Genomic DNA, 27,539 nt, shown 5'->3' with positions numbered 1-27,539 from the left:
GAGAGGGAGACTCAGAGGTGAGTGACTGGGCAAGCGAGAGGAAGGGGCACTCGGTCTCAGTGAACAGCCAACAGCATGGCAGCTGGTGACCTGAGTGAGCGCAGCTGGGGAAGGAAGTGAGCAGATGCAGTTAGGACGGGGACGGTTTGGTGGAAAATGAGTGTGTGGACCAGGACATGGTGGTTCCCGATCTGAGTGGGGCAGGAGATTAGCCAAGGTGTGGGGTTCCTCTTGGCTGAGTGTCTCGGTGAGGTGAGTGGTGCTTGGGGATTCGGGAGTTGCAGTTCACAGACCTTCCCTGAGCTGGCAAGAGGACGTCCTAACTTCATGCAGCTTCAGAATGACAGATTATCCCTCTGCTTGTCATGCAGTGATGCTGCCCCCTCTGCCTGTTGCTTCTCGGGGTACAGTCCACCCACGTTCTGCCTTATCCCTCTGTGGTCCCTCTGCATCTGGGCTGTGACAGTGATACCAGTGGTCTGTGACTGACTGGGTGAACTCACCCTGGTCAGTTAACTCCTCTCTCTTCCCACCACACTTGTGGCTCCGAGCAGCAGGAAGACAGTCTCCAAAGTGAGTCTGGTGTTCGTATCATCCACTGACAGTAACAGTTTCTATTTCTCGGCCTGTGAACAGTCCAACTGGTACACGAAGAGAGCGGTCCTGGCTGGAATCTACAACAGCACGGAGCTGGTACTGGTGCAGGACTCGTCCCCGGACTACGAGAACACATGGACCTTCTTGCAGCACCGTGTCAATGACGCGGTCAGCGTAGCTCATTCCGCCAAGCAGGTGAGTCCTACCAACGGGGAGGGATCTGCCGCAGCCCAACCACTTACACACCTGGCCACAAGCCACACAGCTATACCCACAAACACGCTTTCCCACTCCAAATCCGAGCAGTGTCGTCAGTGGTAGGGCATAGAAACAGACTGTCTGGACTGAGTGAGTACATGCTGACATCCATTTGCATCAATCTGACTCTTCCTCCTCACTTTTCCATAAACACCAACCCCTTCCACCCTGATTCTTGCACTCCCCACATGCAGCAGGGGCAATTCACAGCTACCAATTAACCGACTGACCTGCACGACTTGGAAAGTGGGAGGAATTCTGAGCACCCAGGGGAATCCCACACAGAGGGAGAATGTGCAAAGTCCATACGGCAGAGCTGTGAGACAGCAGTGCTACCGCTGTGCTGCCCTCAGACTAACTATGGTTGTGTTTGTTTGTAGGCCCAGTTGACAGGGAAGGCTGTTTTGCAAGGACTGATGGGAGCTGCGGTTACTGTAAGTGTCACACCCAGAATCCAGGCTGTGTAACAACCCACTTCAGTTGTTGCTGAGTGCCAGGGGCCCAGCTCTGGCTAGTGACTGACTCTAGCTGGTAGGGAGAACAAGCTTGATCTTGTCTCCTTCCTCTCGCCATCTTCACACTGATTCGGACCATTGTCTGTGCTCCTGATAGAACATAGAACACAGAACACAACAGGAGTTGACTCTTCAGCCCACTATGTTGTGTCAAACTAATGAAATTAGTGGTCAAGTGGCCAACTGAACTAATCTGTTGGTGTTAGCCCTTCAGCCCTACTGGGGCATAGGCTGCCGTCAGCAGCTTGCCAGAGTCCTCTGTCAAGGGTCAGTGTTTGCAGTTGTCCCTGTGTATAGCCCATCTTTTTGGTGTCTTCTAGACAAAGATCCTTCCTTCCCCAGGGATGAGGTCTTTGGAATTTCTGTAGCACTAGGTTTTTATGGGATGGAGTTACTAGCCCCATGCCAAATCTTCTTCCATTCACAGCCGGGATTGAGATAGTCTATGACAGAATTAAACTAAAGATGTCCATATCCTTCCATTTCGTGTACATTCATGTGTATATCTAATAGCCTCCTGAATGCCTCTGTCATATTTGCCTGCAACACCATCCCATGGAGTGCATTACACACACCCACCACTCTTCGTGGGGGAAAATCTTGCCCTATGCACCTCCTTTGAATTTAGCTCCTGTCATCTTAATTCTATTCCCTTTGGGCATGATCTCAGCTGTAAGGTGTGTGATGGAATGGGCAGTACTGAGACCCATTTTGCAGTTCACTGTCCCACCGCACTTGGTGACTTGGGAGTATCTTAGCTTGATAATTTGTGACCGAGAGGATGTTTTATGCAGAGTAAGGATCAGGAACAGTCATCATCTGTCCTCCACTCCCTTCCCTTGCATGGCTGCCGGTCTCTACACTTCCTGCTATAATATTTTCTTTCTCTGGTTCTGGTCACACAGGTGAAGAACCTGACTGGGATTGCCCAGAGTCGGTGAGCTCTGCCTGTGGATCTCCAGATAGGCAGAATCTGAGAGTGTGTGTACGTGTGTCACTTCCATTCTACTGTTCATAGCATCCAGATATAAATAATGCAGTGAAAATAAATAAAATAATTAATAGCAAATGACTGTGTGAACTGATCGTTAGGTGGTCCATTGTGGTGTGAGCTGGCCAGTGATTGAACTTTCCTATAGCAAAAACGCACAGGTAACGGTTTTTTTGGAGTGTGTCGCAGAAATTTGATTACATTGGACAGCAATTTTTTCAAAAGTGCTGCTTCCAAATTTTTTTTGTAGACCTCTTGAAGCTGAACACGAATAAATTCAGACTGCTTAAATCACGTAGGAATTTGGAGAAACAAGAAATTAACTTTTATTAAATATAATTCATTTAATTGCATAATGGTGCTGACATTTGTCCATAGTTCAACTAGGCTAAAAATGTTTTGATCGTTTTTGTTTGTACTCAAGCCAAAAGCCTCAGACACTGTGTCCAAGAATAATCAGCCAACATTGATGGATTCCAGTTGCCCTGATACATTTCTTCATGGCTGCAATGTCCCAGTGAAACCTTTCACCATGCTTGTCACTGACAGCGCCAAAATTTGCAGGGACCAAGTCTAAATAGGAATGCAGAAAATGAATCTTTAGTGACATTTTCCACTTCATGGTTTTGTACGCTTGAAGCATGTTGTCAATCAGCTGCATGTAGTTTGGAGCTCCAGTTGCCAAGAAAATTTTCAATGATATCCTTGAATGCCTTCCATGTGAATTTCTCTGGTCCCACTAGACATTCATCGCATTGCCTGTCATTAATGAGTTGTTTGATTTGTGGACCAACAAAAATGCCTTCCTTAATCTTGACATCAGTTATTCTGACATGAACTATGAATTGAAATAACAAATATTGGCCATTTAAAAAAGAAGCAGTGCATGATATGGAAATCTCATGGTGATTTTCATGATCAGCAGCCCAAATCCATAAGATACACCCAGAAGTATTCAGGAAACAAAATCTTTGTGGCCCAGTGTTATTGGTAAAGTTCAGATCCAGTGAAGAAGATGGCAACTTGGTTGTGACAAGTGGGCAAGTTATTAGAGGGGATGCAAGTAGTAAATGTCAGTCATAATTTCCATTCCAAACTATGGTATTGAAATTGATGTAAACCTCTTCAGGTTAAAATAGGGTATTGGAGAAAGGCCATTCTTGTTTGGAGAACAGATGTAGTTTGAGAAAACTGATATCAAAGACAGCATGCAATTCTGCATTTGAAGAACAGTGGCCCTTTTGGCTCTGACTCAGTACAGTCTTGATATGTCCCAAGAGGGACAGAGGAAGAATATTGGATTAATTTTCCCAAAATGACTGAAATTTTGGACATGATGAGGAGCAACAAAGAAAATGGAAAGCTGCTAGGTAACTAAAAAAATGAGTTAAATAAATTTAAAGAAATGTACAAAGAAAGAGGCAATGAGAAAAGACTGCAAACACTGAAAGGAACCTAGGAATATTCCATAGGCACAAGAACACAAAGCATTGGAGACTGAAGAGGAAACAATTTAAGCTGAGGACATAACTGAGGTATGTGGGAAAGCAGTAGTCAGGAAGGGGGCAGTAGCAGCAAAGAATGTTGCAGTTAACATTGTGGGTCTGCTGAAAATTGAATAGATAGTTGAAGGGCCGGTATGTGAATTAATTCTCGAGTGCAGGGGTGGTGCTGGGATTGGGATCTGTCTTGATTAACTGTCTTGCAGGGATAACCCAGTAAATACAGATTAGTTGTGTGAATTGTAGAATCCATTACCAGGGACAGGAAGGAAAGATCAGCATGGCGACCAGGCCCCTGGGACAGACTGACTGAACCCTGCTATACTTCTGATTCATAAAGACTTCCCAATGGAATTTGATAAATTGCCATCTGCTCTTCAAGGTAATTGGCCATGCAATTAAAAAAAAGTAAGCAGAAAAATGGTTGAGTGTGTTTTTACGACTATGGAAAATTGTATATTGCAGATTGCAGGGGTCAGAACTGAACGTTTACGAACAAGAGAATCTGTAGATGCTGGAAATCGCCTACCACCCCACCAGCCACCGGGTCCAACATGTAATTCTCCGTAACGTCCGCCACCTCCAACGGGATCCCACCACCAAGCACATCTTTCCCTCCCCCCCCCCCACTTTCCGCAGGGATCGCTCCCTACGCGACTCCCTTGTCCATTTGTCCTCCCAATCCCTTCCCACTGATGTCCCTCCCACCACTTATCCTTGTAAGCGGAACAAGTTTCTGTGCTGTAGTTTCTATGGTTTCTATGTGTATGGAGGGATATGGTCCGTGTGCAGGTCAGTGAGACTAGGCAGAAAATGGTTCGGCACAGCCAAGAAGGGCCAAAGGGCCTGTTTCTGTGCTGTAGTTTCTATGGTAAGTGCTACACCTGCCCTTACACTTCCTCCCTCACCATCATTCAGGGCCCCAGACAGTCCTTCCAGGTGAGGCGACACTTCACCTGTGAGGCGGTTGGGGTGATATACTGTGTCCGGTGCTCCCGATGTGGCCTTCTATATATTGGCGAGACCCGATGCAGACTGGGAGACCGCTTTGCTGAACACCTACGCTCTGTCCGCCAGAGAAAGCAGGATCTCCCAGTGGCCACACATTTTAATTCCACATCCCATTCCCATTCTGACATGTCTATCCATGACCTTCTCTACTGTCAAGATGAAGCCACAATCAGGTTGGATGAACAACACCTTATATTCCATCCTGATGGCATGAACATTGACTTCTCTAACTTCCGCTAATGACCCACCTCCCCTTCTTACCCCATTCATTATTTATTTCCCCCTTTTTTTTCTCTCTCTGTCCCTCTCATAATCACTCCTTTCCTGCTCTCCATCTTCCTCAGGGCTCCCCTCCCCCTTTCTCCCTAGGCCTCCCGTCCCATGACCCTCTCCCTTCTCATGACCCTCTCCCTTCTCCAGCCTCGTATCCCTTTTGCCAATCACCTGGCCAGCTCTTGGCTCCATCTCTCCCCCTCCAGCCTTCTATCATTTCGGATCCCCCCCTCCCCCTTTCAAATCTCTTACTATCTCTTCTTTCAGTTAGACCTGACGAAGGGTCTCGGCCCGAAACGTCGACTGTACCTCTTCCTATAGATGCTGCCTGTCCACCAGCAACTTCCATGTGTGTTGCTTGAATTTCCAGCATCTGCAGATTTTCTGGTGCTGGAAATCGTATTGTCTTGGTGATAGGTGTCGGATACAATGTTTATGAGTGGGAGATTGAGAGACGAGAGGGTTGAGTGGGCACTAACGGTGAAGGGAACTCTGACAGTGGGACAACAGGTCGGGTTTGGGCTGAAGACAGCCTGGAGGGAGCAGCACACACCAAGGGTCTCGGCCCGAAACGTCTTTCTAGAGATGCTGCCTGGCCTGCAACTTTGATGTGTGTTGCTTGAACTTGCAGCATGTGCAGAATTGCTGGTGGAGGGAGCAGGTCAGAAACCGGAGCAGTGATGTGGGGGTCAGACAAACTCGGCGGACGGAGTGCTCGAAGTTCCCGGGGTGCGCAATGTCTGCAAGGAGTCGGCGCAGACAGAACGGCCTCCTACGTCACCTAGACCTCCAGGGGAGGGGAGTAATATCGCGGGGCTGGCCGGGAAAGAGGTCAAGAGCGTACCGCGGGACTGTCACTCGCCGGGAAGAAGGCGGCCCGCAGCGTGACGCAGGGCTTGCCGGGAAAGAGGAGGTCAGGATCATATCGCGGGACTGTCTCTCGCTGGGTAGAAGGTGGCTTGCAGCGTGACGCAGGGCTCGCTGGGAAAGAGGAGGTCGGGCCGCGATATCGCGGGACTGAAAGGCGGCCCGCAGCGTGACGCAGGGCCTGCCGGGAAAGAGGAGGTCGGGCCGCGATGCCGTACGCGAACCAGCCGACGGTCCGGATCACGGAGCTGACGGACGAGAATGTTAAATTCGTCGTGGAGAACACGGAGCTGTCGTGAGTGCCGGGGTTTGCTATCATGTGCTCGGGTCCGGGGAGGGGTGCTACAGGAACGGTTTGCAGCAGCGTAGGCAGTGGGTACAGACACACCGCATGAATGTTCACGCTTTATTCCCTTCAGGGGAAGAGAAGCAAGATTGTGCAAAAGAAAGCAAGGCACTCATGCAAACCAGGTCCATGGCATCGTAAGTGTTGCTGTGCCGAGACAGTGTTCGGCATTGTGCCGCTTGGCTCAATGAGCAAATCGTTGAAATGAAGTAGCTCTTATCATATCCGACTGTAGATATGAGAGAGTGACGGAGCCTGGATGATGGGCATTGGCCTCTAGCAGCAGCTCCTACAGATGGTGGGGAGAATTTTTGTTTCCATTACTACTATGCAGCTACAGGCCAGAAACATCTCCAACCCATCAAGTCCGTGCCTAACTGTGTTACTCTGCATAGACCCACCATGTACTTACCCAAACTTCCCTTGAATGTTGCAGTTGAAACTAGATCCATTCGAATTGCTGTACCCGACCTTGATGCAACCAGTTAGAATACTTTCAACGGTACATTTGACAAAATGACCCGAACGCAAAAATTGCAGGGGCCCTGGCAGCAGTATTTAAGACAGCCATAAGCCACGGGTGAGGTGCCAGACCATTGGAGGAGGGCTCGTGATGTTCTGTCATTCAAGAAAGGCTCGAAGAATAAGCTGGGGAATTATAGGCCAATGACTGTGTTTAGTTTTGGTCACCTCACTACAGGAAGGATATGGAAACTAGAAAGAGTACAGAGGAGATTTACAAGGATATTGCCTGGATTGGGAAGCATGCCTTATGAGAATAGGTTGAGTGAATTTGACCTTTCTCCTTGGAGCAACGGAGGAATTGAATTGAATGATCTTTATTGTCATTATACATAGGTACAATGAAACTCTAGCAACACACATCAAAGTTGCTGGTGAACGCAGCAGGCCAGGCAGCATCTCTAGGAAGAGATACAGTCGACGTTTCGGGCCGAGACCCTTCGTCAGGACTAACTGAAGGAAGAGTTAGTAAGAGATTTGAATGTGGGAGGGGGAGGGGGTGATCCAATATGATAGGAGAACACAGGAGGGCGAGGGATGGAGCCAAGAGCTGGACAGGTGATTGGCAAAGGGATGTGAGAGGATCATGGGACAGGAGGCCCAGGGAGAAAGACAAGGGGGGTGGGAAACCCAGAGGATGGGCAAGAGGGACAGAGGGAGAAAAACAAGAGAGAGAAAGAATGTGTGTATATAAATAAATAACAGATGGGGTACGAGGGGGAGGTGGGGCATTAGCGGAAGTTTGAGAAGTCAATGTTCATGCCATCATGTTGGAGGCTACCCATACGGAATATAAGGTGTTGTTCCTCCAACCTGAGTGTGGCTTCATCTTTACAGTAGAGGAAGCCGTGGATGGACATATCAGAATGGGAATGGGATGTGGAATTAAAATGTGTGGCCACTGGGAGATCCTGCTTTCTCTGGCGGACAAAGCATAGGTGTTCAGCAAAATGATCTCCCAGTCTGCGTCGGGTCTCGCCAATATACAGGAGGCACCAGACCCAGAATATCACCCCAACCAACTCACAGCTGAAGTGTCGCCTCACCTGGAAGGACTGTTTGGGGCGCTGAATGGTGGTAAGGGAGGAAGTGTAAGGGCATGTGTAGCACTTGTTCCGCTTACAAGGATAAGTGCCAAGAGGGAAATCAGTGGGGTGGGATGGGGGGGGACAAATGGACAAGGGAGTCGCATAGGGAGCGATCCCTGCGGAAAGCAGAGTTTGGGGGAGGGAAAGATGTGCTTAGTGGTGGGATCCCGTTGGAGGTGGCGGAAGTTACGGAGAATAATATGTTGGACCTGGAGGCTGGTGGGGTGGTAGGTGAGGACCAGGGGAACCCTATTCCTAGTGGGGTGGCAGGAGGACGGAGTGAGAGCAGATGTACGTGAAATGGGGGAGATGCGTTTGAGAGCAGAGTTGATGGTGGAGGAAGGGAAGCCCCTTTCTTTAAAAAAAAAGGAGGACATCTGCTTCGTCCTGGAATGAAAAGCCTCATCCTGAGAGCAGATGCGGCGGAGATGGAGGAATTGCGAGAAGGGGATGGCGTTTTTGCAAGAGACAGGGTGAGAAGAGGAATAGTCCAGATAGCTGTGAGAGTCAGTAGGCTTATAGTAGACATCAGTGGATAAGCTGTTTCCAGAGATAGACAGAAAGATCTAGAAAGGAGAGGGCTGTGTCGGAAATGGACCAGGTAAACTTGAGGGCAGGGTGATAGTTGGAGGTAAAGTTAATAAAATCAACGAGCTCTGCATGCGTGCAGGAAGCAGCGCCAATGCAGTCGTCGATGTAGCGAAGGAAAAGTGGGGGACAGATACCAGAATAGGCACGGAACATAAATTGTTCCACAAAGCCAACAAAAAGGCAGGCATAGCTAGGACCCATACGGGTGCCCATAGCTACACCTTTAGTTTGGCGAAAGTGGGAGGAGCCAAAGGAGAAATTGTTAAGAGTAAGGACTAATTCCGCTGGACGGAGCAGAGTGGTGGTAGAGGGGAACTGGTTAGGTCTGGAATCCAAAAAGAAGTGGAGAGCTTTGAGGACAAAAAGGCAGGCATATCTGTCCCCCACTTTTCCTTCTATATATTGGCGAGACCCGACGCAGACTGGGAGATTGGTTTGGTGAACACCTACGCTCTGTCAGCCAGAGAAAGCAGGATCTCCCAGTAGCCACACATTTTAATTCCACATCCCATTCCCATTCTGATATGTCTATCCACGGCCTCCTCTACTGTAAAGATGGAGCCACACTCAGGTTGGAGGAACAACATCTTATATTCCGTCTGGGTAGCCTCCAACCTGATGACATGAACATTGACTTCCCTAACTTCCGCTAATGCCCCACCTCCCCCTCGTACCTCATCTGTTATTTATTTATTTATATACACACATTTTTTCTCTCTCTCTCATTTTTCTCCTTCTGTCCCTCTGAATATACCCCTTGCTCATCCTCTGGGTCCCCCACCCCCCCGTTGTCTTTCTCCCCGGATCTCCTCTCCCATGATCCTCTCGTATCCCTTTTGCCAATCACCTGTCCAGCTCTTGGCTCCATCCCTCCCCCTCCTGTCTTCTCCTATCATTTTGGATCTCCCCCTCCCCATCCCACTTTCAAATCTCTTACTCACTCTTCCTTCAGTTAGTCCTGACGAAGGGTCTCGGCCTGAAACGTCGACTGTACCTCTTCCTAGAGATGCTGCCTGGCCTGCTGCGTTCACCAGCAACTTTTATGTTTGTTGCCTGAATTTCCAGCATCTGCAGAATTCTTCTTGTTTACAATGAAACTCTGTTTGGCTTCCTCTCAGGTAGTTAAATAAAGCGATAGATAAAAACAAGACAGTAATAGAAAAACAGTATTAAATAGATAAGTAGCAGAAAATAAGTTGCAGCAGCACCAGATTATCACAGTAATGCACAAAGTGCCGTTAGTGCAAGTATTTGAGTCCATGTGTGTGCTCACAGTTTCAGTCATTGTTCTGTGGGAGTGGTGTGATGGAGGCCACAGCTCAGGGATAGAAGCTGTTCCTCTGCCTATTTGTTCTGGCTTTTAGTGTCTTGAACCTTTTGCTGGACGGCAGCGGGTCAGACAGGGAGTGGCCGGGGTGTGTGGTGCTGGTTGCTTTCCTCCTGAGTCTGCTGGAATAGATGGTGTCCAGTCCTGGGAGCTCCATCCTGACAGTCCGCTGGGCCGCCTTCACCACGCGATGCAGGTCTTGTCACTCAGCGGCTGTGCAGCTGAGATACCACACTGTGGCACTGTCGGTCAGGATGGTTTCAGTTGTGCTTCTCTAGAAGTTCAGCAACAGCTTTTGTGGGAGTTTGGCCTGTTCCAGGATGAGAGATGACTTGATAGAGGTGTATAAGATGATGAGAGGCGTTAATCATGTGGATAGTCAGAGGTTTTTTTCCCAGGGCTGAAATGGCTAACACGAGAGGGCATAGTTTTAGGATGCTTGGAAGTAGGGACAGAGGGGATGTGGATGCTAATTTTTTCACAGAGAGCGGTGGGTACATGGAATGTTCTGCTAGCGACGGTGGTGGAGGCAGATACAATAGGGTCTTTTAAGAGGCTCTTAGATAGTACCCAGAGCTTAGAAAAATAGAGTGCTATGCGTTACAGTAAATCTGTAGGTTACATGGTCAGCCCAACATTGTAGACCAATGGGCCTGTAATGTGCTGTAGATTTCTATGTTCTATGTTAAATTCTAAGAGACAGAATATCTAAATATAGTGGATTCTGGTTAATTGGGACAATTTAGACCAGTAGAATTTAAGTGGCTGCCCCAATTAGTCGAAGTTTCATGGACATAGTTAAAAATGCTTTAAAAAATACAAACTAAGTAATAAATTATGTATTTAAATGAAACCTAAATTAGGACTTTGCCCATAGTACTACAGTACCCTAAAACTGTGTGTTAGTCCCTAATGATTATCGGCGGAGGAATTCATCCAGTGTACACAATAAATAAAGTCGGTACAGGCACCTAGTGCAGACATCCCACTCTGCAAAAACTAATTTCAGGGAGGTAGCACCCGACCCCCCGCAATCCCATATCTCCCCCCCCCCGTCGACCCCCAAAAGTATATCTAATGCTTTGTTTAGTGATTTTTGTCTAATCTGTAAACCAAGTTGGGTATATGCAGCAAATGTGACATTAAAATATGTACTTATATTATCATGTTTATTCTATTACAACTTTAAGCAAGTCCACAGGGAGTTTGGCCTCATCACGTAGGACATCAATAGAGTAGCTTCTTAGCAGCCAGCCAGCTAGTTTAAATAACGTTAGCTATGCTGTAATGACACCTGTTAAACTCACCTCAACATGTCTTTTACATTTTAACCCACCATGGGCAATAGAAAAATCACTGTTGCAAACAGTGCAGCGAGCAACACTGTCATTATTTTTGAGGTCGACTGTAAAGCCCACCCACAGAGAAAACTGATAGGTCTACTTAGCAGGGGTCCCCAACATTTTTTGCACCGCAGACCGGCTTAATATTGACAATATTCTTGCGGACTGGCCAACCGGAGTGGGGGGGGGGGGCGGTGTTAATCACGACTGGAATATAGATGATAAGTCAATAGCATCACAATATTTTAAGTAACGTTTGGATATTAAACACACAGCTCATAATTTCCCCGTATGAACATATAAAATCATTACAACACACCAATATCGCTGAATCAGCGGGAGCCCTGGGCTTGTTTTCCTGCAACAACACGGTCCTATTGAGGGGTGACGGGAGACAGCGATACTCGAAGGGGGTTCCTCATGTCCAGTCTATTCTGCAATTTAGTTTTCGTTGCATTCATTGCAGAAAACTCCGCTTCGCAGTGATATGATGTTGGAAATGGAAGCAACGTTTTCAGTGCTTTCGTGGCTATCTCAGGATATTCAGCCTTGACTTTGATCCAGAATGCCGGCAGAGATGTTATGTCAAACATACTTTTCAGCCCGCCGTCATTTACAAGCTCGAGGAGTTGATCTCCTTCCCGCGCTGACATGGATGCCGTGTGCATAATGACCTTGTGTGCGTTCAAGTTCAACAGTGCGTGACAGGGAATGAGGAAAGGTGCAGCTGACACATATCGTTTCATATCGCCAAATCATATTGTTTCCTCACAGCCCGGTGGTTGGGGACCACTCTTAGCACGAAGGGAGACCAATCAGGATGCTCGCTCTCCCTCTCCCTCTCCCTCTCCCTCTCAAAAAATCTATTCCCCGGATATTGTACATAAATTCCGGTGGTCAGGGAGTCACTATCAATATGCGGGAGACTCCCGGATGTTCCGGGAGAGGTGGAATGTCTGCCAGTGCAGGTAATGGCCTGTTTTCATACAATACCATGGACGGTTGCATCCTCCAATCTTCATTTGAATTTTAACATTCAAGATGTTTGTTGATACCTTCAAATTCTTTGTAGTTCCTAACTTGCTGAAGTAGTGAAGTCATCGCATTTTCACTCTTGGCTGTTTCTGGCATCTCCAAGCCTGAATATTTGAAACTGCAATGAGTTGAACAGTTCTGAATTGTCTTACTGCTTATTTCTCACCGACTATCGGTGACAAAAATCATTGCTTTTTGAACACAAACACACGCAACTGATATCTTTTAAAAAGAGGGCCTGATTAGGGATAGTCAACATGGGTTTGTGCCTAACCAATAATACAGAGTTTTTCAAGGAGGTTACCAGGAAAACTGATGAAGAAAAGGCAATGGGTGTTGTCTATATAGACTTTAGCAAGACCTTCGACAAAGGTTGGTCAAGAAGTTCAGTTGCTTAGCATTCAGGATTAGGTAGTAAATTGGATTAGACATTGGTTTTGTGAGAGAAGCCGAAGAGTGGTTGCTTGAATGACTGGAGGCCTGTGAGTAGTAGTGTATCAGAGGGATCGGTGCCGGTCTGTTGATGTTTATCATCTATAATCAATGATATTGTATAGCACATTTGCAGTTGACATCCATATTGGGGATGTAGTGGACAGTGAGGAAGACTATCAGAACTTGCAGCAGAAGCCGAACCAATTGGAAAAATGGGCTGAAAAATGACAGATTGAATTTAGTGCAGACAAGTGCGAAGTCTTGCACGTTAATAGCACCAATCGGAGTAGGACTTGCACTGAGGAGTGTGGAAGAACAAAGTGATCTGGAAATACAGGTCCATAATTCATTGGAAGTGGCAGCATAGGTAGATAAGGTCATAGAGAAAGCTTTCAGCAAATTGGCCTTCATAAATCAAAGTACTTGAGTTCAGGAGTTGAGATGCTATGTTGAAGTTGTATAAGACTTTGGTGAGGCCTAATTTGGGGTATTGTGTGCAGTTTTGGTCACCTACCTACAGGAAAGTTGTAAATAAGTTTGAAAGAGTAAAGAGAAAATTTACAAGGATGTTGTCGGGATAGGAAGACCTGGGTTATAAGGAAAAATTAAATAGGTTAGGACTTTTTTCCTTGGAATGCAGAAGACTGAGAGGAGATTTGATAGAGATAGACAAAGTTGTGAGGGGTATGGATAGGGTAAATAAAAGCAGGCTTTTTCCACTGAGGTTGGGTGGGACTACAAACAGAAGTCATAGGTTAAGTGTGAAAAGTGTAAGGTTTAAGGGGAACATGTGAGGAAACTAATTCACTCAGATGGTCGTGAGAGTATAGAAAGAGCTGCTAGCGCAAGTGGTGCATGTGAGCCTGATTTCAACATTTAAGAGAAGTTTGGATAGGTACATGGATTCTGATCTTGGTACAGGTTTGTGGAAGTAGCAGTTTAAATGGACTAACTTGGCAAAAGGGCCTTTTTCTACGCTGCACTTCTCTTTGACTGTTGATCTGCATGATAACTAAATCAGCATATTTGCAGATGACACCAATATTTGGCATCATAATGAACAGCAGGGAAGGGTATCAAAGCTAACAGCTGGATCTGTGTTAGCTGGAAAATGGACTGAAAAGGGGCAGATGGAATTTAATGCAGACAAGTGTGAAGTGTTGCACTTTGGGAGGACAAACCAGCTGAGGACTTGCACACTGAACGGTAGGGCACTGACGAGTGCAGTAGAACAGAGGGATCTGGGAGTACAGATCCGTAATTCCTTGAAAGTGGTGTTACAGGGAGATGTTGTTGAGGCCAAATTCAGCATATCGTGTACCGTTCTGATGCTGCTGGGACTTGATGACCTGAGTTACAGAAAAAGGTTGGATAAGTTAGGACTTTATTCCTTAGAGTGTAGGTGAATGAGGGGAGATTTCATTAAAGTACAGTCGGCCCTCCGTATCCGTGGGGGATTGGTTCCGGGTCCCGCCGCGGATACCAAAATTCGCGGGTGCTGAAGTCCCTAAGAGAGCTCGTAAGAGTGTTGTGAAAATAGCGTTCAACGTTTGTTTTGCTGAGAGCTGTTATAGAGGCAGCGCACACCCCGAGCAGCGAGAGTGCTTTATGTCTCTTTACTTGTGCATCTGTTAGCAAGATATGTCCTAAGGTATCAGAAAAGCCTGAGAGAGCTTGTAAGGGTGTTACGCTTAGCGTAAAACTAGACGTAATTAAGCGTTTTGATCGTGGCGAACGAAATAAAGACATTGTGCGTGCGTTGAACTTGCCTGCGTCCACCATTCGTACTACTTACATGCAGAGAGAAAGAATTTTGAAAGCTGCTGCTGTTACTATTGGTTCTGCTGGTAGCATATAATTCCTGCTTTTACTATATGTTAGTGTTATTTTAGGTTTTATGTGTTATTTGGTAGGTTATTTTTTTGGGTTCGGCTTACGAAGGGTTTCATAGGAATGCTCTACTTTCGGATAGCGGAGGATACTTGTACAGTATTTTCGATCCGTGGTTGGTTGAATCCGTGGATACGGAGGGCCGACTGTATAAAAAACGTTGATGTCTGTGAGTAGAGTTGATGCAAATCAGGCTTTCACCACGGACATGGGGTGAGACTAGAACTAGAGGTCATAGGTTAAGGGTGAATGGTAAAATATTTAAGGGGTTGAACAACATTCAGAGGGTGGAATGGGCTGCCAGTGGAAGTGGTATATGCAGGTTGAATTGTAACACTGAATAGAAGTCTGGATAGATACACGGTTGGGAATGATATTGAGGCCTATGATTCAGGTGTGGGTCAATGTGACTGAGCAGAACAACAGTTCATTATGGACAAGATGGGCCGAAGGGCCTGTTTCTGTGCTGTAGTACTCTTATGACCCTGGTGCCTTGAAAACGTATTCAACCCCCATAGCTACTTCCATACTTACTGCCTCATTCTCTAAATTTAAAATTAATTGAAGTAAGAAAATGGTGCATCATGTCAAATCAAAAGGAAAATTCCAAAACCTGTCAACAATTTGTTAAAAATTAAAAACCAAAATTATGAGGCTGAAAAAGTATTCATCTCCTTTGTAATTGCTACACTAACTTTCCTCAGGTGCAATACTGTATATTACCTTACCAACTCACCCGATCTGTAGATATAGAAAACTGGAGGATCACCAGGTTGAGTCGGTTGTGAAGCAGGTGAGTGCAATGTTGGCATTCATTTCTAGAGGTATAGAATATAAGAGCAGAGACTCATTCCACCGAGATGCAACACAGAGCGTCATAGGAAGTCATTCCTGCCTGTGGCTATCAAACTTTACAACTCCTCCCTTGGAGGGTCAGACACTCTGAGCCAATAGGCTGGTCCTGGACTTATTTCCATCTGGCATTATTTACATATTATTTAATTATTTATGGTTTTATATTGCTATATTTATACTCTATCCTTGGTTGGTGCAACTGTAACGAAACCCAATTTCCCTCAGGATCAATAAAGTATGCCTGTCTATCTATCTATCTATGTGAGGTTGATGCTCTATAAGGCACTTGTGAGGCCATACTTGGAGTATTGTGAACAACAGGAATTCTGCAGATGCTGGAAATTCAAGCAACACACATCAAAGTTGCTGGTGAACGCAGCAGGCCAGGCAGCATCTGTAGGAAGCGGTGCAGTCGACGTTTCAGGCCGAGACCCTTCATCGGGACTAACTGAAGGAAGAGTGAGTAAGGGATTTGAAAGTTGGAGGGGAAGGGGGAGATCCAAAATGATAGGAGAAGACAGGAGGGGGAGGGATAGAGCCAAGAGCAGGACAGGTGATAGGCAAAAGGGGATACGAGAGGATCATGGGACAGGAGGTCTGGGAAGAAAGACAAGGGGGGGGGACCCAGAGGATGGGCAAGAGGTATATTCAGAGGGATAGAGGGAGAAAAAGGAGAGTGAGAGAAAGAATGTGTGCATAAAAATAAGTAACAGATGGGGTACGAGGGGGAGGTGGGGCCTTAGCGGAAGTTAGAAAAGTCGATGTTCATACCATCAGGTTGGAGGCTACCCAGACGGAATATAAGGTGTTGTTCCTCCAACCTGAGTGTGGCTTCATCTTTACAGTAGAGGAGGCCGTGGATAGACATGTCAGAATGGGAATGGGATGTGGAATTAAAATGTGTGGCCACTGGGAGATCCTGCTTTCTCTGGCGGACAGGGCGTAGGTGTTCAGCAAAGCGGTCTCCCAGTCTGCGTCGGGTCTCGCCAATGTATAGAAGGCCACATCGGGAGCACCGGACGCAGTATATCACCCCAGCCGACTCACAGGTGAAGTGTTGCCTCACCTGGAAGGACTGCTTGGGGCCCTGAATGGTGGTGAGGGAGGAAGTGTAAGGGCATGTGTAGCACTTGTTCCGCTTACACGGATAAGTGCCAGGAGGGAGATCAGTGGGGAGGGATGGGGGGCACGAGTGGACAAGGGAGTTGCGTAGGGAGCGATCCCTGCGGAATGCAGGGGGGGTGGAGGGAAAGATGTGCTTAGTGGTGGGATCCCGTTGGAGGTGGCAGAAGTTACGGAGAATAATATGTTGCACCCGGAGGCTGGTGGGGTGGTAGGTGAGGACCAGGGGAACCCTATTCCTAGTGGGGTGGCAGGAGGATGGAGTGAGAGCAGATGTACGTGAAGTGGGAGAGCTGCGTTTAAGAGCAGAGTTGATGGTGGAGGAAGGGAAGCCCCTTTCTTTAAAAAAAGGAAGACATCTCCCTCGTCCTAGAGTGAAAAGCCTCATCCTGAGAGCAGATGCGGCGGAGACGGAGGAATTGCGAGAAGGGGATGGCGTTTTTGCAAGAGACAGGGTGAGAAGAGGAATAGTCCAGATAGCTGTGAGAGTCAGTAGGCTTATAGTAGACATCAGTGGATAAGCTGTCTCCAGAGACAGAGACAGAAAGATCTAGAAAGGGGAGGGAGGTGTCGGAAATGGACCAGGTAAACTTGAGGGCAGGGTGAAAGTTGGAGGCAAAGTTAATAAAGTCAACGAGTTCTGCATGCGTGCAGGAAGCAGCGCCAATGCAGTCATCAATGTAGCGAAGGAGAAGTGGGGGACAGATACCAGAATAGGCACGGAACATAGATTGTTCCACAAAGCGAACAAAAAGGCAGGCATAGCTTGGACCCATACGGGTGCCCATAGCTACATCTTTAGTTTGGAGGAAGTGGGAGGAGCCAAAGGAGAAATTGGAGTATTGTGTGCAGCTTTGGACTCCTTGTTTTAGAAAGGATATACTGACACAGGAGAAGATTCAGAGAAGATCCACAAGAATGATTCTAGGAGTGAAAGGGTTACCATATGGGAATGCTTGGCAGCTCTTGGGCTGTATTCCCTGGAGGTCAGGAGAATGAGGGGGGCGGGGATCTCATAGAAACATTTCGAATATTAAAAGATTTGAACAGATTAGATATGGCAAAGTTATTTCCCATGGTATGGGATTATAGGACAAGAGGACACGACTTCAGGATTGGAGGACGTCCATTTGGAATTGAGATGCGGAGAAATTAATTTAGTCAGAGGGTGGTAAATCTGTGGAATTCATTGCTGCGAGTGGCTGTGAAGGCCAAGTCATTGGGTGTATTTAAGGTAGAGATAGATAATTTCTTGATTAGCCAGGGCATGAAAGGGTATGGGGAGAAGGCAGGGGAGTGGGGATGACTGGAAGAGTTGGATCAACCCATGATTGAATGGCAGAGCAGACAATGATAGGCCGAATGGCCTACTTCTGCTCCTATATCTTATAGTCTAATAAATACTCCCTCTCTCTGTAAGGTCCAACAGTATGGTAGATCTTCAACAGACCAAACCAAAATGAAGACGAAAGAGCATTCAAAGCAGTCAGGGAAATGAACAGGGAAGCACGAATCTGGGGAAGGCTACCAGAATATCTCAATGGCTCAGTGCAGTCCATCTTGAAAAAGTGGAAAAAATATGAAACTACCTCCATTCTGCCTAGGCTGCCCCTCTAAACTTAGTCGCTGGAGACGAACAGTGTTTGTAAGAGAGGCTACAGTGAGCCAACAGTCACTCTGGGTGAGCTGCAGAAGTCAGTGGAGATGAAGTTCATGGCTCCACAATCTCAAAGACCTTTCACAGAAAGGGTGTTCATGGAAGAGAGGCAAGGAAAACACCCTAGGTAAAAATAGGAGCATATCCTTGCCTGTAATGACTTTGCAAAGCGTCACTTAGAAGATGCTGTAAAGATGCAGATGAGGGACTTGTGGTCGGACGAGACTCAAATAGAACGTTTTGGACTCAGCATTAGGCAACACGTGGGTAACACTATCCCCGGTTGTCAAGCGTGGTGAAGTAGCATCATGCGGTGAGGAAGGTTTTCAGCTGCAGAGTGGAAATTTGGGGTCAGGATTGATGGGAAGATGAATGCTGCTAAATTCAGAGAGTTCCTGAATTAAAACCTGCTAGCCTCTGCCAGAAAGCTTAAACTGGGGAGGAAGTTTGTCGTTTGGGCTTGGGGACTAAATACTTTTGCAAGGCACTGCATGTGCAGAAGTTTATTGTGGTATTTGGTAAGTTAGTGTATACTTGTCATATGTACCAAGGTACAGTGAAAAACGTCTTGCATACCGCCCACACGATCCTTTGTCAATTACACTGGAACTGTGCATTCAGGTAGTATGAGGACCAAACAACAATGCAGAATCGAGTGTTACAGGTACAGAGAGAGAGTGTAACACAGTTAGGCAGCCAAACCTATTACTGGAAGTTTGAGAAGTCGATGGTCATGCCATCAGGTTGGAGGCTACCCACACGGGATACAAGGTGTTGCTCCTCCAACATGAGTGTGGCCTCATTGCGGTAGTAGAGTAGGCCATGGACTGATATGTCAGAATGGGAATGGGACGTAGAATTAAAATGGGTATTTTAATTCTACAACATCGATTCCTCGAACTTCTGGCAATGCCACCCCTCTTCATTCACCGTTCCTCATTTCCGTTTCCCTCTCTCATTTTATCTCCTTACCTGCCCATCATCTCCCTCTGGTGCTGCTCCCACTTCCAAGCCCCTCTATTCTCTTCTGTCAGATTCTCCCTTCTCAAGCCCTTTATCTCTTCCACCTATCAATTCCTCAGCTCTTTACTTAACCCCTCTACCTCTCCTGGTTTCACCTATCACCTACTACCTTATTTCTTCCTCCCTTCCCCCCACCTGCTTACTCTAACTTCTGTTTTCAGTCCTGATGAAGGGTCTTGGCCCAAAACATTGACTGCTCTTTTCCGTATATGCTGCCTGCCCTGCTGAGTTCCTCCAATATTTTGAGTGTGTTGGTTGTATAATTAATGTTATCCTCCTGAATGCTGCTTAAATGCAAGTAAGTTTGTACCTACTCATACGTGACATCTGTGTTTGACAACGAACTTGACCTTGAATTTGTTAATTGCAGTGGAGCTATACTTAGCCACACAGTCATTCAGGTGTGTATGTTGAGTAGTGGAAGGTGTAAGTGTGCGAGTGTGTTGATGGTCAGTGAAAGCAGATGTTACCAATCCTCAAACACGAGGAAATCTGCAGACGCTGGAAATTCAAGCAACACACATAAAAAATGCTGGTGGACGCAGCAGGCCAGGCAGCATCTCTAGGAAGAGGTACAGTCGACGTTTCGGGCCGAGACCCTTTGTCAGGACTAACTGAAGGAAGAGCTAGTAAGAGATTTAAGAGGGGGAGGGGGAGATCCGAAATGATAGGAGAAGACAGGACGGGGAGGGATGGAGCCAAGAGCTGGACAGGTGATTGGCAAAAGGGATATGAGAGGATCATGGAACAGGAGGCCTAGGGAGAAAGAAAGGGGGAGGGGGGAAGCCCGGAGGATGGGCAAGAGGTATAGTGAGAGGGACAGAGGAAGGAAAAAAGGGAAAAGAAAAAATATGTAATAATAAATAAGTAAGGGATGGGGTACTCTACGATCAAGATGAAGCCACACTCAGGTTGGAGAAACAACACCTTATATTCCGTCTGGGTAGCCTCCAACCTGATGGCATGAACACTGACTTCTCTAACTTCCGCTAATGCCCCACTTCCCCCTCGTACCCCATCCGTTATTTGTTTATTATTTATACTTTTTTTCTTTTCCCTTTTTTTTTCTCTCTTGTTTCTCCCTCTGTTCCTCGCACTATAACTCCTTGTCCATCCTGTGGCCGCCCCCCCTCTTTTCTCCCTGGGCCTCCTGTGAGAGTAGGAATGCGATGAGGTGGAGAATAAATGCGTGGCTGAGGGATTGGAGCAGGGGGCAGGGATTCAAGTTTTTGGATCATTGGGACCTCTTTTGGCGCAGGCGTGACCTGTACAAAAAGGACGGGTTACACTTGAATCCTAGGGGGACCAATATCCTGGCAGGGAGATTAGCGAGGGCTACTGAGGTGACTTTAAGCTAGAATGGTTGGGGGGTGGGAATCAAATTAAAGAGGCTAGGCGAGAGGAGGTTAGTTCACAACAGGGGGATGGGAACCAGTGCAGAGAGACAGAGGGGTGTAATGTGAGGGTAGAAGCAAAAAGTAGTAAGGAGAAAAGTAAAAGTGGCAGGCCAACAAATCCAGGGCAAGCATCAAAAAGGGCCACTTTTCAACATAATTGTATAAGGGCTAAGAGAGTTGTAAAAGAGCGCCTGAAGGCTTTCTGTGTCAATGCAAGGAGCATTCATAACAAGGTGGATGAATTGAAACTGCAGATTGTTATTAATGATTATGATATAGTTGGGATCACAGAGACATGGCTCCAGGGTGACCAAGAATGGGAGCTCAACATTCAGGGATATTCAATATTCAGGAAGGATAGACATGAAAGAAAAAGAGGTGGGGTGGCGTTGCTGGTTAGAGATGAGATTAACGCAATAGAAAGGAAGGACATAAGCCGGGAGGATGTGGAATCGATATGGGTAGAGCTGCATAACACTAAGGGGCAGAAAACGCTGGTGGGAGTTGTGTACAGGCCACCTAACAGTAGTAGTGAGGTCGGGGATGGTATTAAACAGGAAATTAGAAATGTGTGCAATAAAGGAACAGCAGTTATAATGAGTGACTTCAATCTACATGTAGATTGGGTGAACCAAATTGGTAAGGGTGCTGAGGAAGAGGATTTCTTGGAATGTATGCGGGATGGTTTTTTGAACCAACATGTCGAGGAACCAACTGGAGAGCAGGCTATTCTAGACTGGGTTTTGAGCAATGAGGAAGGGTTAATTAGCAATCTTGTCGTGAGAGGCCCCTTGGGTAAGAGTGACCATAATATGGTGGAATTCTTCATTAAGATGGAGAGTGACATAGTTATTTCAGAAACAAAGGTTCTGAACTTAAAGAAGGGTAACTTTGAAGGTATGAGACGTGAATTAGCTAAGATAGACTGGCAAATGACACTTAAAGGGTTGACGGTGGATATGCAATGGCAAGCATTTAAAGATTGCATGGATGAACTACAACAATTGTTCATCCCAGTTTGGCAAAAGATTAAATCAAGGAAGGTAGTGCACCCGTGGCTAACAAGGGAAATTAGGGATAGTATCAATTCCAAAGAAGAAGCATACAAATTAGCCAGAAAAAGTGGCTCACCTGAGGACTGGGAGAAGTTCGGAGTTCAGCAGAGGAGGACAAAGGGCTTAATTAGGAAGGGGAAAAAAGATTATGAGAGAAAACTGGAAGAGAACATAAAAACTGACTGTAAAAGCTTTTTTATATATATATATATATATATGTGAAAAGAAAAAGACTGGTAAAGACAAATGTTGGTCCCCTACAGACAGAAACAGGTGAATTGATTATGGGGAGCAAGGACATGGCAGACCAATTGAATAATTACTTTGGTTCTGTCTTCACTAAGGAGGACATAAATAATCTTCCGGAAATAGGGGACAGAGGGTCCAGTGAGTTGGAGGAACTGAGGGAAATACATGTTAGTAGGGAAGTGGTGTTAGGTAAATTGAAAGGATTAAAGGCAGATAAATCCCCAGGGCCAGATGGCCTACATCCCAGAGTGCTTAAGGAAGTAGCCCAAGAAATAGTGGATGCATTGGTGATAATTTTTCAAAACTCGTTAGATTCTGCACTAGTTCCTGAGGATTGGAGGGTGGCTAATGTAACCCCACTTTTTGAAAAAGGAGGGAGAGAGAAACCGGGGAATTATAGACCGGTTAGCCTAACGTCGGTGGTGGGGAAACTGCTGGAGTCAGTTATCAAAGATGTGATAACAGCACATTTGGAAAGCGGTGAAATCATCGGACAAAGTCAGCATGGATTTGTGAAAGGAAAATCATGTCTGACGAATCTCATAGAATTTTTTGAGGATGTAACTAGTAGAGTGGATTGGGGAGAACCAGTGGATGTGGTATATTTGGATTTTCAAAAGGCTTTTGACAAGGTCCCACACAGGAGATTAGTGTGCAAACTTAAAGCACACGGTATTGGGGGTAAGGTATTGATGTGGATAGAGAATTGGTTGGCAGAACAGGAAGTAAAGAGTGGGAATAAACGGGACCTTTTCAGAATGGCAGGCAGTGACTAGTGGGGTACCGCAAGGCTCAGTGCTGGGACCCCAGTTGTTTACAATATATATTAATGACTTGGATGAGGGAATTAGATGCAGCATCTCCAAGTTTGCGGATGACACGAAGCTGGGTGGCAGTATTAGCTGTGAGGAGGATGCTAAGAGGGTGCAGGGTGACTTGGATAGGTTGGTTGAGTGGGCAAATTCATGGCAGATGCAATTTAATGTGGATAAATGTGAAGTTATCCACTTTGGTGGCGAAAATAGGAAAACAGATTATTATCTGAATGGTGGCCGATTAGGAAAAGAGGAGGTGCAACAAGACCTGGGTGTCATTATACACCAGTCATTGAAAGTGGGCATGCAGGTACAGCAGGCGGTGAAAAAGGCAAATGGTATGCTGGCATTCATAGCAAGAGGATTCGAGTACAGGAGCAGGGAGGTACTACTGCAGTTGTACAAGGCCTTGGTGAGACCACACCTGGAGTATTGTGTGCAGTTTTGGTCCCCTAATCTGAGGAAAGACATCCTTGCCATAGAGGGAGTACAAAGAAGGTTCACCAGATTGATTCCTGGGATGGCAGGACTTTCATATGATGAAAGACTGGATGAACTGGGCTTGTACTCGTTGGAATTTAGAAGATTGAGGGGGGATCTGATTGAAACGTATAAAATCCTAAAAGGATTGGACAGGCTAGATGCAGGAAGATTGTTCCCGATGTTGAGGAAGTCCAGAACGAGGGGTCACAGTTTGAGGATAAAGGCGAAGCCTTTTAGGACCGAGATTAGGAAAAACTTCTTCACACAGAGAGTGGTGAATCTGTGGAATTCTCTGCCACAGGAAACAGTTGAGGCCAGTTCATTGGCTATATTTAAGAGGGAGTTAGATATGGCCCTTGTGGCTAGGGGGATCAGAGGGTATGGAGAGATGGCTGGTGCAGGGTTCTGAGTTGGATGATCAGCCATGATCATAATAAATGGTGGTGCAGGCTTGAAGGGCTGAATGGCCTACTCCTGCACCTATTTTCTATGTTTTCTATGATCCTGTCATATCCCTTTTGCCAATCACCTGTCCAGCTCTTGGCTCCATCCCTCCCCCTCCTGTCTTCTCCTATCATTTCAGATCCCCCCCCTCCCCTCCCACTTTCAAATTTCTTACTAGCTCTTCTTTCAGTTAGTCCTGATGAGGGGTCTCGGGCAGAAACGTCGACTGTACCTCTTCCTAGAGATGCTGCCTGGCCTGCTGTGTTCACCAGCATTTTTTACGTGTGTTGTTACCAATCCTTGCTGCCAACAGTGTGGTCAGGCATTCCATTGCTTCGAGTGGTACTGAGGCCCAGGTCTGGGGTTGGGGGTTTACTATCAGAATGTCTGTAAGTGGGATATCAGGTTCAGCAGACTCTCCTGTCTCTCCTGCCAGGTTGTCAGTGGTGGGGGAGGTGAGGCCCGGTTGGTGTCGGGTATCTGAGACTGGGCTGATTTTCCATCTTTCCCCAGGGTGGCGAACGCTCTGCGTCGGGTTCTGATGGCTGAAGTGGCCACGCTGGGTGAGTGATGTTGACTCTGCCCCTGCTCGTACCCCAGTTGCCCACTCCCTGCACTCACTGCTCCTGCCCTCAACCCTCTGTCCCTTTTACTCCCCCTTCAACCACCTTCCGTCAGGTAACAGCGGTTTGTTCCCCTGCAGCTATTGACTGGGTGCAGATTGATGCCAACTCTTCAGTTCTCCACGATGAGTTTATCGCCCACAGAATTGGTGAGTGTGATGTGCAGCTCTGTGGGCTGGGGTGGTTGGGCTGTTTAACCATTATCAGAGCAGGGTCTCCTTAGTGAATTGGGTTGGTGGTGAATATCTCAGGTGACAGAAGTGGAATGCAGGGCACTATCACATTCACAGGAACCAGTACCAGTCCTCTCCAACTTTAGACATCCTGTAGGTACAAGCAAGCATTTAGGAGACTAGCAGGGAAGGACGTGGGTGAAATTACTGGCTACTGCGCGGCTGCTGGCACCTCCTGTTGGGTAGAGGCTAGATGTGTTTGTATGCCTTCTCTCTGTGCTTCTCCATGCCTACCCATTACCAGCTTTTTCTGCCACCACCACCTCGACAAGCGACAGTCGGAGTGTGTGTTTGTGGGAGCAGAGCTAGGAGCCCTGAGCAGACGCATTCACTGAGTCAATGTGGCTGATAGCAGCTCTTCCCATGAAACTTCCCCATCGGAGTTGTTTCTGTAGTCCTCTCTCCCACATTTCCAACTTACAGAACAGAACCTTGTTACAACCTGGTAACTGCTTGTAGATGAAGTTCAGTTGAGGTTGCTTTGAAGTAATACTTTCTCTCGAGAAGAGTATTGAAGTTATTTTGGGAAGTGAAGTAAACACGGTAATAGGGAAAATATCATTCTGGGGCAAATAGTTCTCGGTTAGACTGAGCCATCTAAGCTAAATGTTCCTGTCTTTATTTTGTGAATGCTTTGAGAATCACATTACAGCCATGAGAATTGCCAACTTTCTTCTCTTTTATTTCAGGGTTAATTCCTCTGACGAGTGACGACATTGTGGATAAGATGCAGTATTCAAGGGTATGTGTGTGTGGAGTGTACACGTGTCTCAGGAGGAGGGCAGGACAGGTTGTCGTGTTGGGGAGGACGGTGGGGGGGGGGAGAACATGTGCAGCATACCTCTGTATCTTCACCAGTGAATGGGCGTGTCGCTGACTGTCGTTCTTCATTTCAGGATTGTACGTGTGATGAGTTCTGCCCGGAATGTTCTGTGGAGCTGACCTTAGATGTCAAGTGCAATGAAGATCAGACACGACATGTCACCTCCAGGGACCTACTATCGAACAATTCTCGGGTTATCCCAGTAAGTGCTCTCTTCAAGGTTCGAAGTAAATTTTATTATCAAAGTACATATATGTCACCATATACAACCCTGAGATTAATTTTCTTGTGGGCCTGCACAACAGATCCTCCAGGGTCACTGATGTTTGTGAATGCATCCACAATATGCTGAAAAGCCAGAAGTCGTGGTACATGTTGATACCAACAACATCGGTAGAAAAAGGGAGGAGGTCCTGAAAACAGAAACAGGAAGATAGGAAGGACCTCAAGGATAGTATTCTCGGGATTGCTGCTTGTGTCACAGTAAGGATAGGAACAGAATGAGGTAGCAGATAAATTTATCTGCCACCTCACTCTATTCCTACCCTTGCTGAAGAATTGGAGCAGGAGGCAGCGATTCAGATTTCTGGATAATTGGGACCTCTTCTGGGGCAGCTGTGACTTGTACTAAAGGGATGGGTGGCACTTGAATCCAAGGGGGACCAATATCCTTGCAGGCAGCTTTACTCACCTCTAGGGAGTGGTTTAAACTAATGTGCAGAGGATACACACAAAATGCTGGAGGAACTCAGCTGGCCAGGCAGCATCTATGGAAAAGAGTACAGTTGACGTTTCTGGCTGAGACATTGACTGTTTTCTTTTCCAGTAATGTTGCTTGGCCTGCTGAGTTCCTCTAGCATTTTGTGTGTGTTGCTTGGATTTTCAACATCTGCAGACTTTTGCTTGTTTGTAATATAGTAGGGGGATAAGAAGCAGTATGTCAGAGCTGAGGATGAGCCAGTAGGCTTGCAAGTCGATGACAGGTGTAACATGAAAGCAAGGAAGGACAAGCCAATGATTCGGTACAGATACAAACAGAGCAAAGAGTTAAGTTGTACCACAGAGGCAAAATTCAAAAGGGCGAAGAATGCGGGACAGAAGGTGTTGTATTTAAATGTGTGTATCATTCAGAATAAGGTGGGCGAACTCGTAGCACAGTTAGAGATTGGTTCGTATGACACTGTGGGCATCACTGAGTCATGGCTGACAGAAAACCACAGTTGGGAGCTTAACATCGAAGGACATAGAAACATAGAAAACCTACAGCACAATACAGGCCTTTGGACCATTATGCTCTGCCAAACACGTACTTACTTTAGAAATTACCTAGGGTTACCCATATCCCTCTATATTTCTAAGCTCCATTTACCTATCCAGGAGCCTCTAACGAAAAATCCTATCGTATCTGCTTCCACCACCATTGCTGGCAGCCCATTCCACGCACTTACCGCTCTCTGCGTAAAAAAACTTACCCCTGACATCTCCTCTGTACCTGCTTTCAATCACCTTAAACCTGTGTCCTCTTCGGCCAACCATTTCAGCCCTGGGGAAAAAGTCTCTGACTATCCACACGATCAATGCCTCTCATCATCTTATACACCTCTATCAGGTCACCTCTCATCCTCTGCCGCTCCCAAGGAGAAAAGGCCGAGTTCACTCAACCTATTCTCATAAGGCATGCTTCCAGATCTAGGAAACATCCTTGTAAATCTCCTCTGCATCCTTTCTATAGTTTCTTCCTGCTTGAGGTGACCAGAAATGAGCACAGTATTCGAAGTCGGGTCTGACCAGGGTCCTATACAGCTGTAACATTACCTCTCGGCTCTTGATTCAATCTCATGGTTGATGAAGGCCAATGCACCGTATGCCTTCTTAACCACAGAGTCAACCTGCGCAGCAGCTTTGAGTGTCCTATGGACTCGGACCCCAAGATCCCTCTGATCCTCCACACTGCCAAGAGTCTTACCATTAATACTTTATTCTGCTATCATATTTGACCTACCAAAATGAACCGCCTCACACTTATCTCGGTTGAACTCCATCTGCCACTTCTCAGCCCAGTTTTGTATCCTATTGATGTCCCACTGTAACCTCTGACAGCCCTCCACACTATCCACAACACCTCCAACCTTTGTGTCATCAGCAAATTTACTGACCCATCCCTCCACT

General features: G+C 46.6%; 2 protein-coding genes across 5 annotated transcripts in view; both read left to right on the top strand.

The window, feature by feature from the left end:
• The window catches only part of coq9 (coenzyme Q9 homolog (S. cerevisiae)), a 33,605-nt gene extending 31,166 nt beyond the window's left edge, over positions 1-2,439 (top strand). For both annotated transcript variants that reach the window (XM_072279234.1, XM_072279233.1), the window contains exons 7-9: positions 637-792; positions 1,236-1,289; positions 2,276-2,439. In XM_072279234.1, coding sequence (XP_072135335.1) covers positions 637-792; positions 1,236-1,289; positions 2,276-2,311 — 246 coding nt within the window. In that variant the 3' untranslated portion in view covers positions 2,312-2,439. The remainder of the gene's footprint in view (positions 1-636; positions 793-1,235; positions 1,290-2,275) is intronic.
• A 3,714-nt stretch (positions 2,440-6,153) lies between these two features.
• Positions 6,154-27,539, top strand: part of polr2c (RNA polymerase II subunit C) — a 44,387-nt gene continuing 23,001 nt past the window's right edge. Inside the window, exons 1-6 of one of the 3 annotated variants that reach the window (XM_072279230.1) lie at positions 6,223-6,309; positions 15,296-15,384; positions 24,205-24,254; positions 24,395-24,463; positions 25,237-25,289; positions 25,444-25,572. In XM_072279230.1, coding sequence (XP_072135331.1) covers positions 24,233-24,254; positions 24,395-24,463; positions 25,237-25,289; positions 25,444-25,572 — 273 coding nt within the window. In that variant the 5' untranslated portion in view covers positions 6,223-6,309; positions 15,296-15,384; positions 24,205-24,232. Of the gene's footprint in view, positions 6,310-15,295; positions 15,385-24,204; positions 24,255-24,394; positions 24,464-25,236; positions 25,290-25,443; positions 25,573-27,539 lie in introns of all 3 variants that reach the window. The other 2 variants (XM_072279228.1, XM_072279229.1) reach the window with 2 other exon arrangements.

This window comes from Mobula birostris, chromosome 15, assembly GCF_030028105.1.
Source record: "Mobula birostris isolate sMobBir1 chromosome 15, sMobBir1.hap1, whole genome shotgun sequence".
Classification (NCBI taxonomy): Eukaryota; Metazoa; Chordata; class Chondrichthyes; order Myliobatiformes; family Myliobatidae; genus Mobula; species Mobula birostris.
The sequence above is the reverse complement of the archived record's forward strand: the minus strand, read 5'-3'. Positions and strand labels throughout refer to the sequence as shown.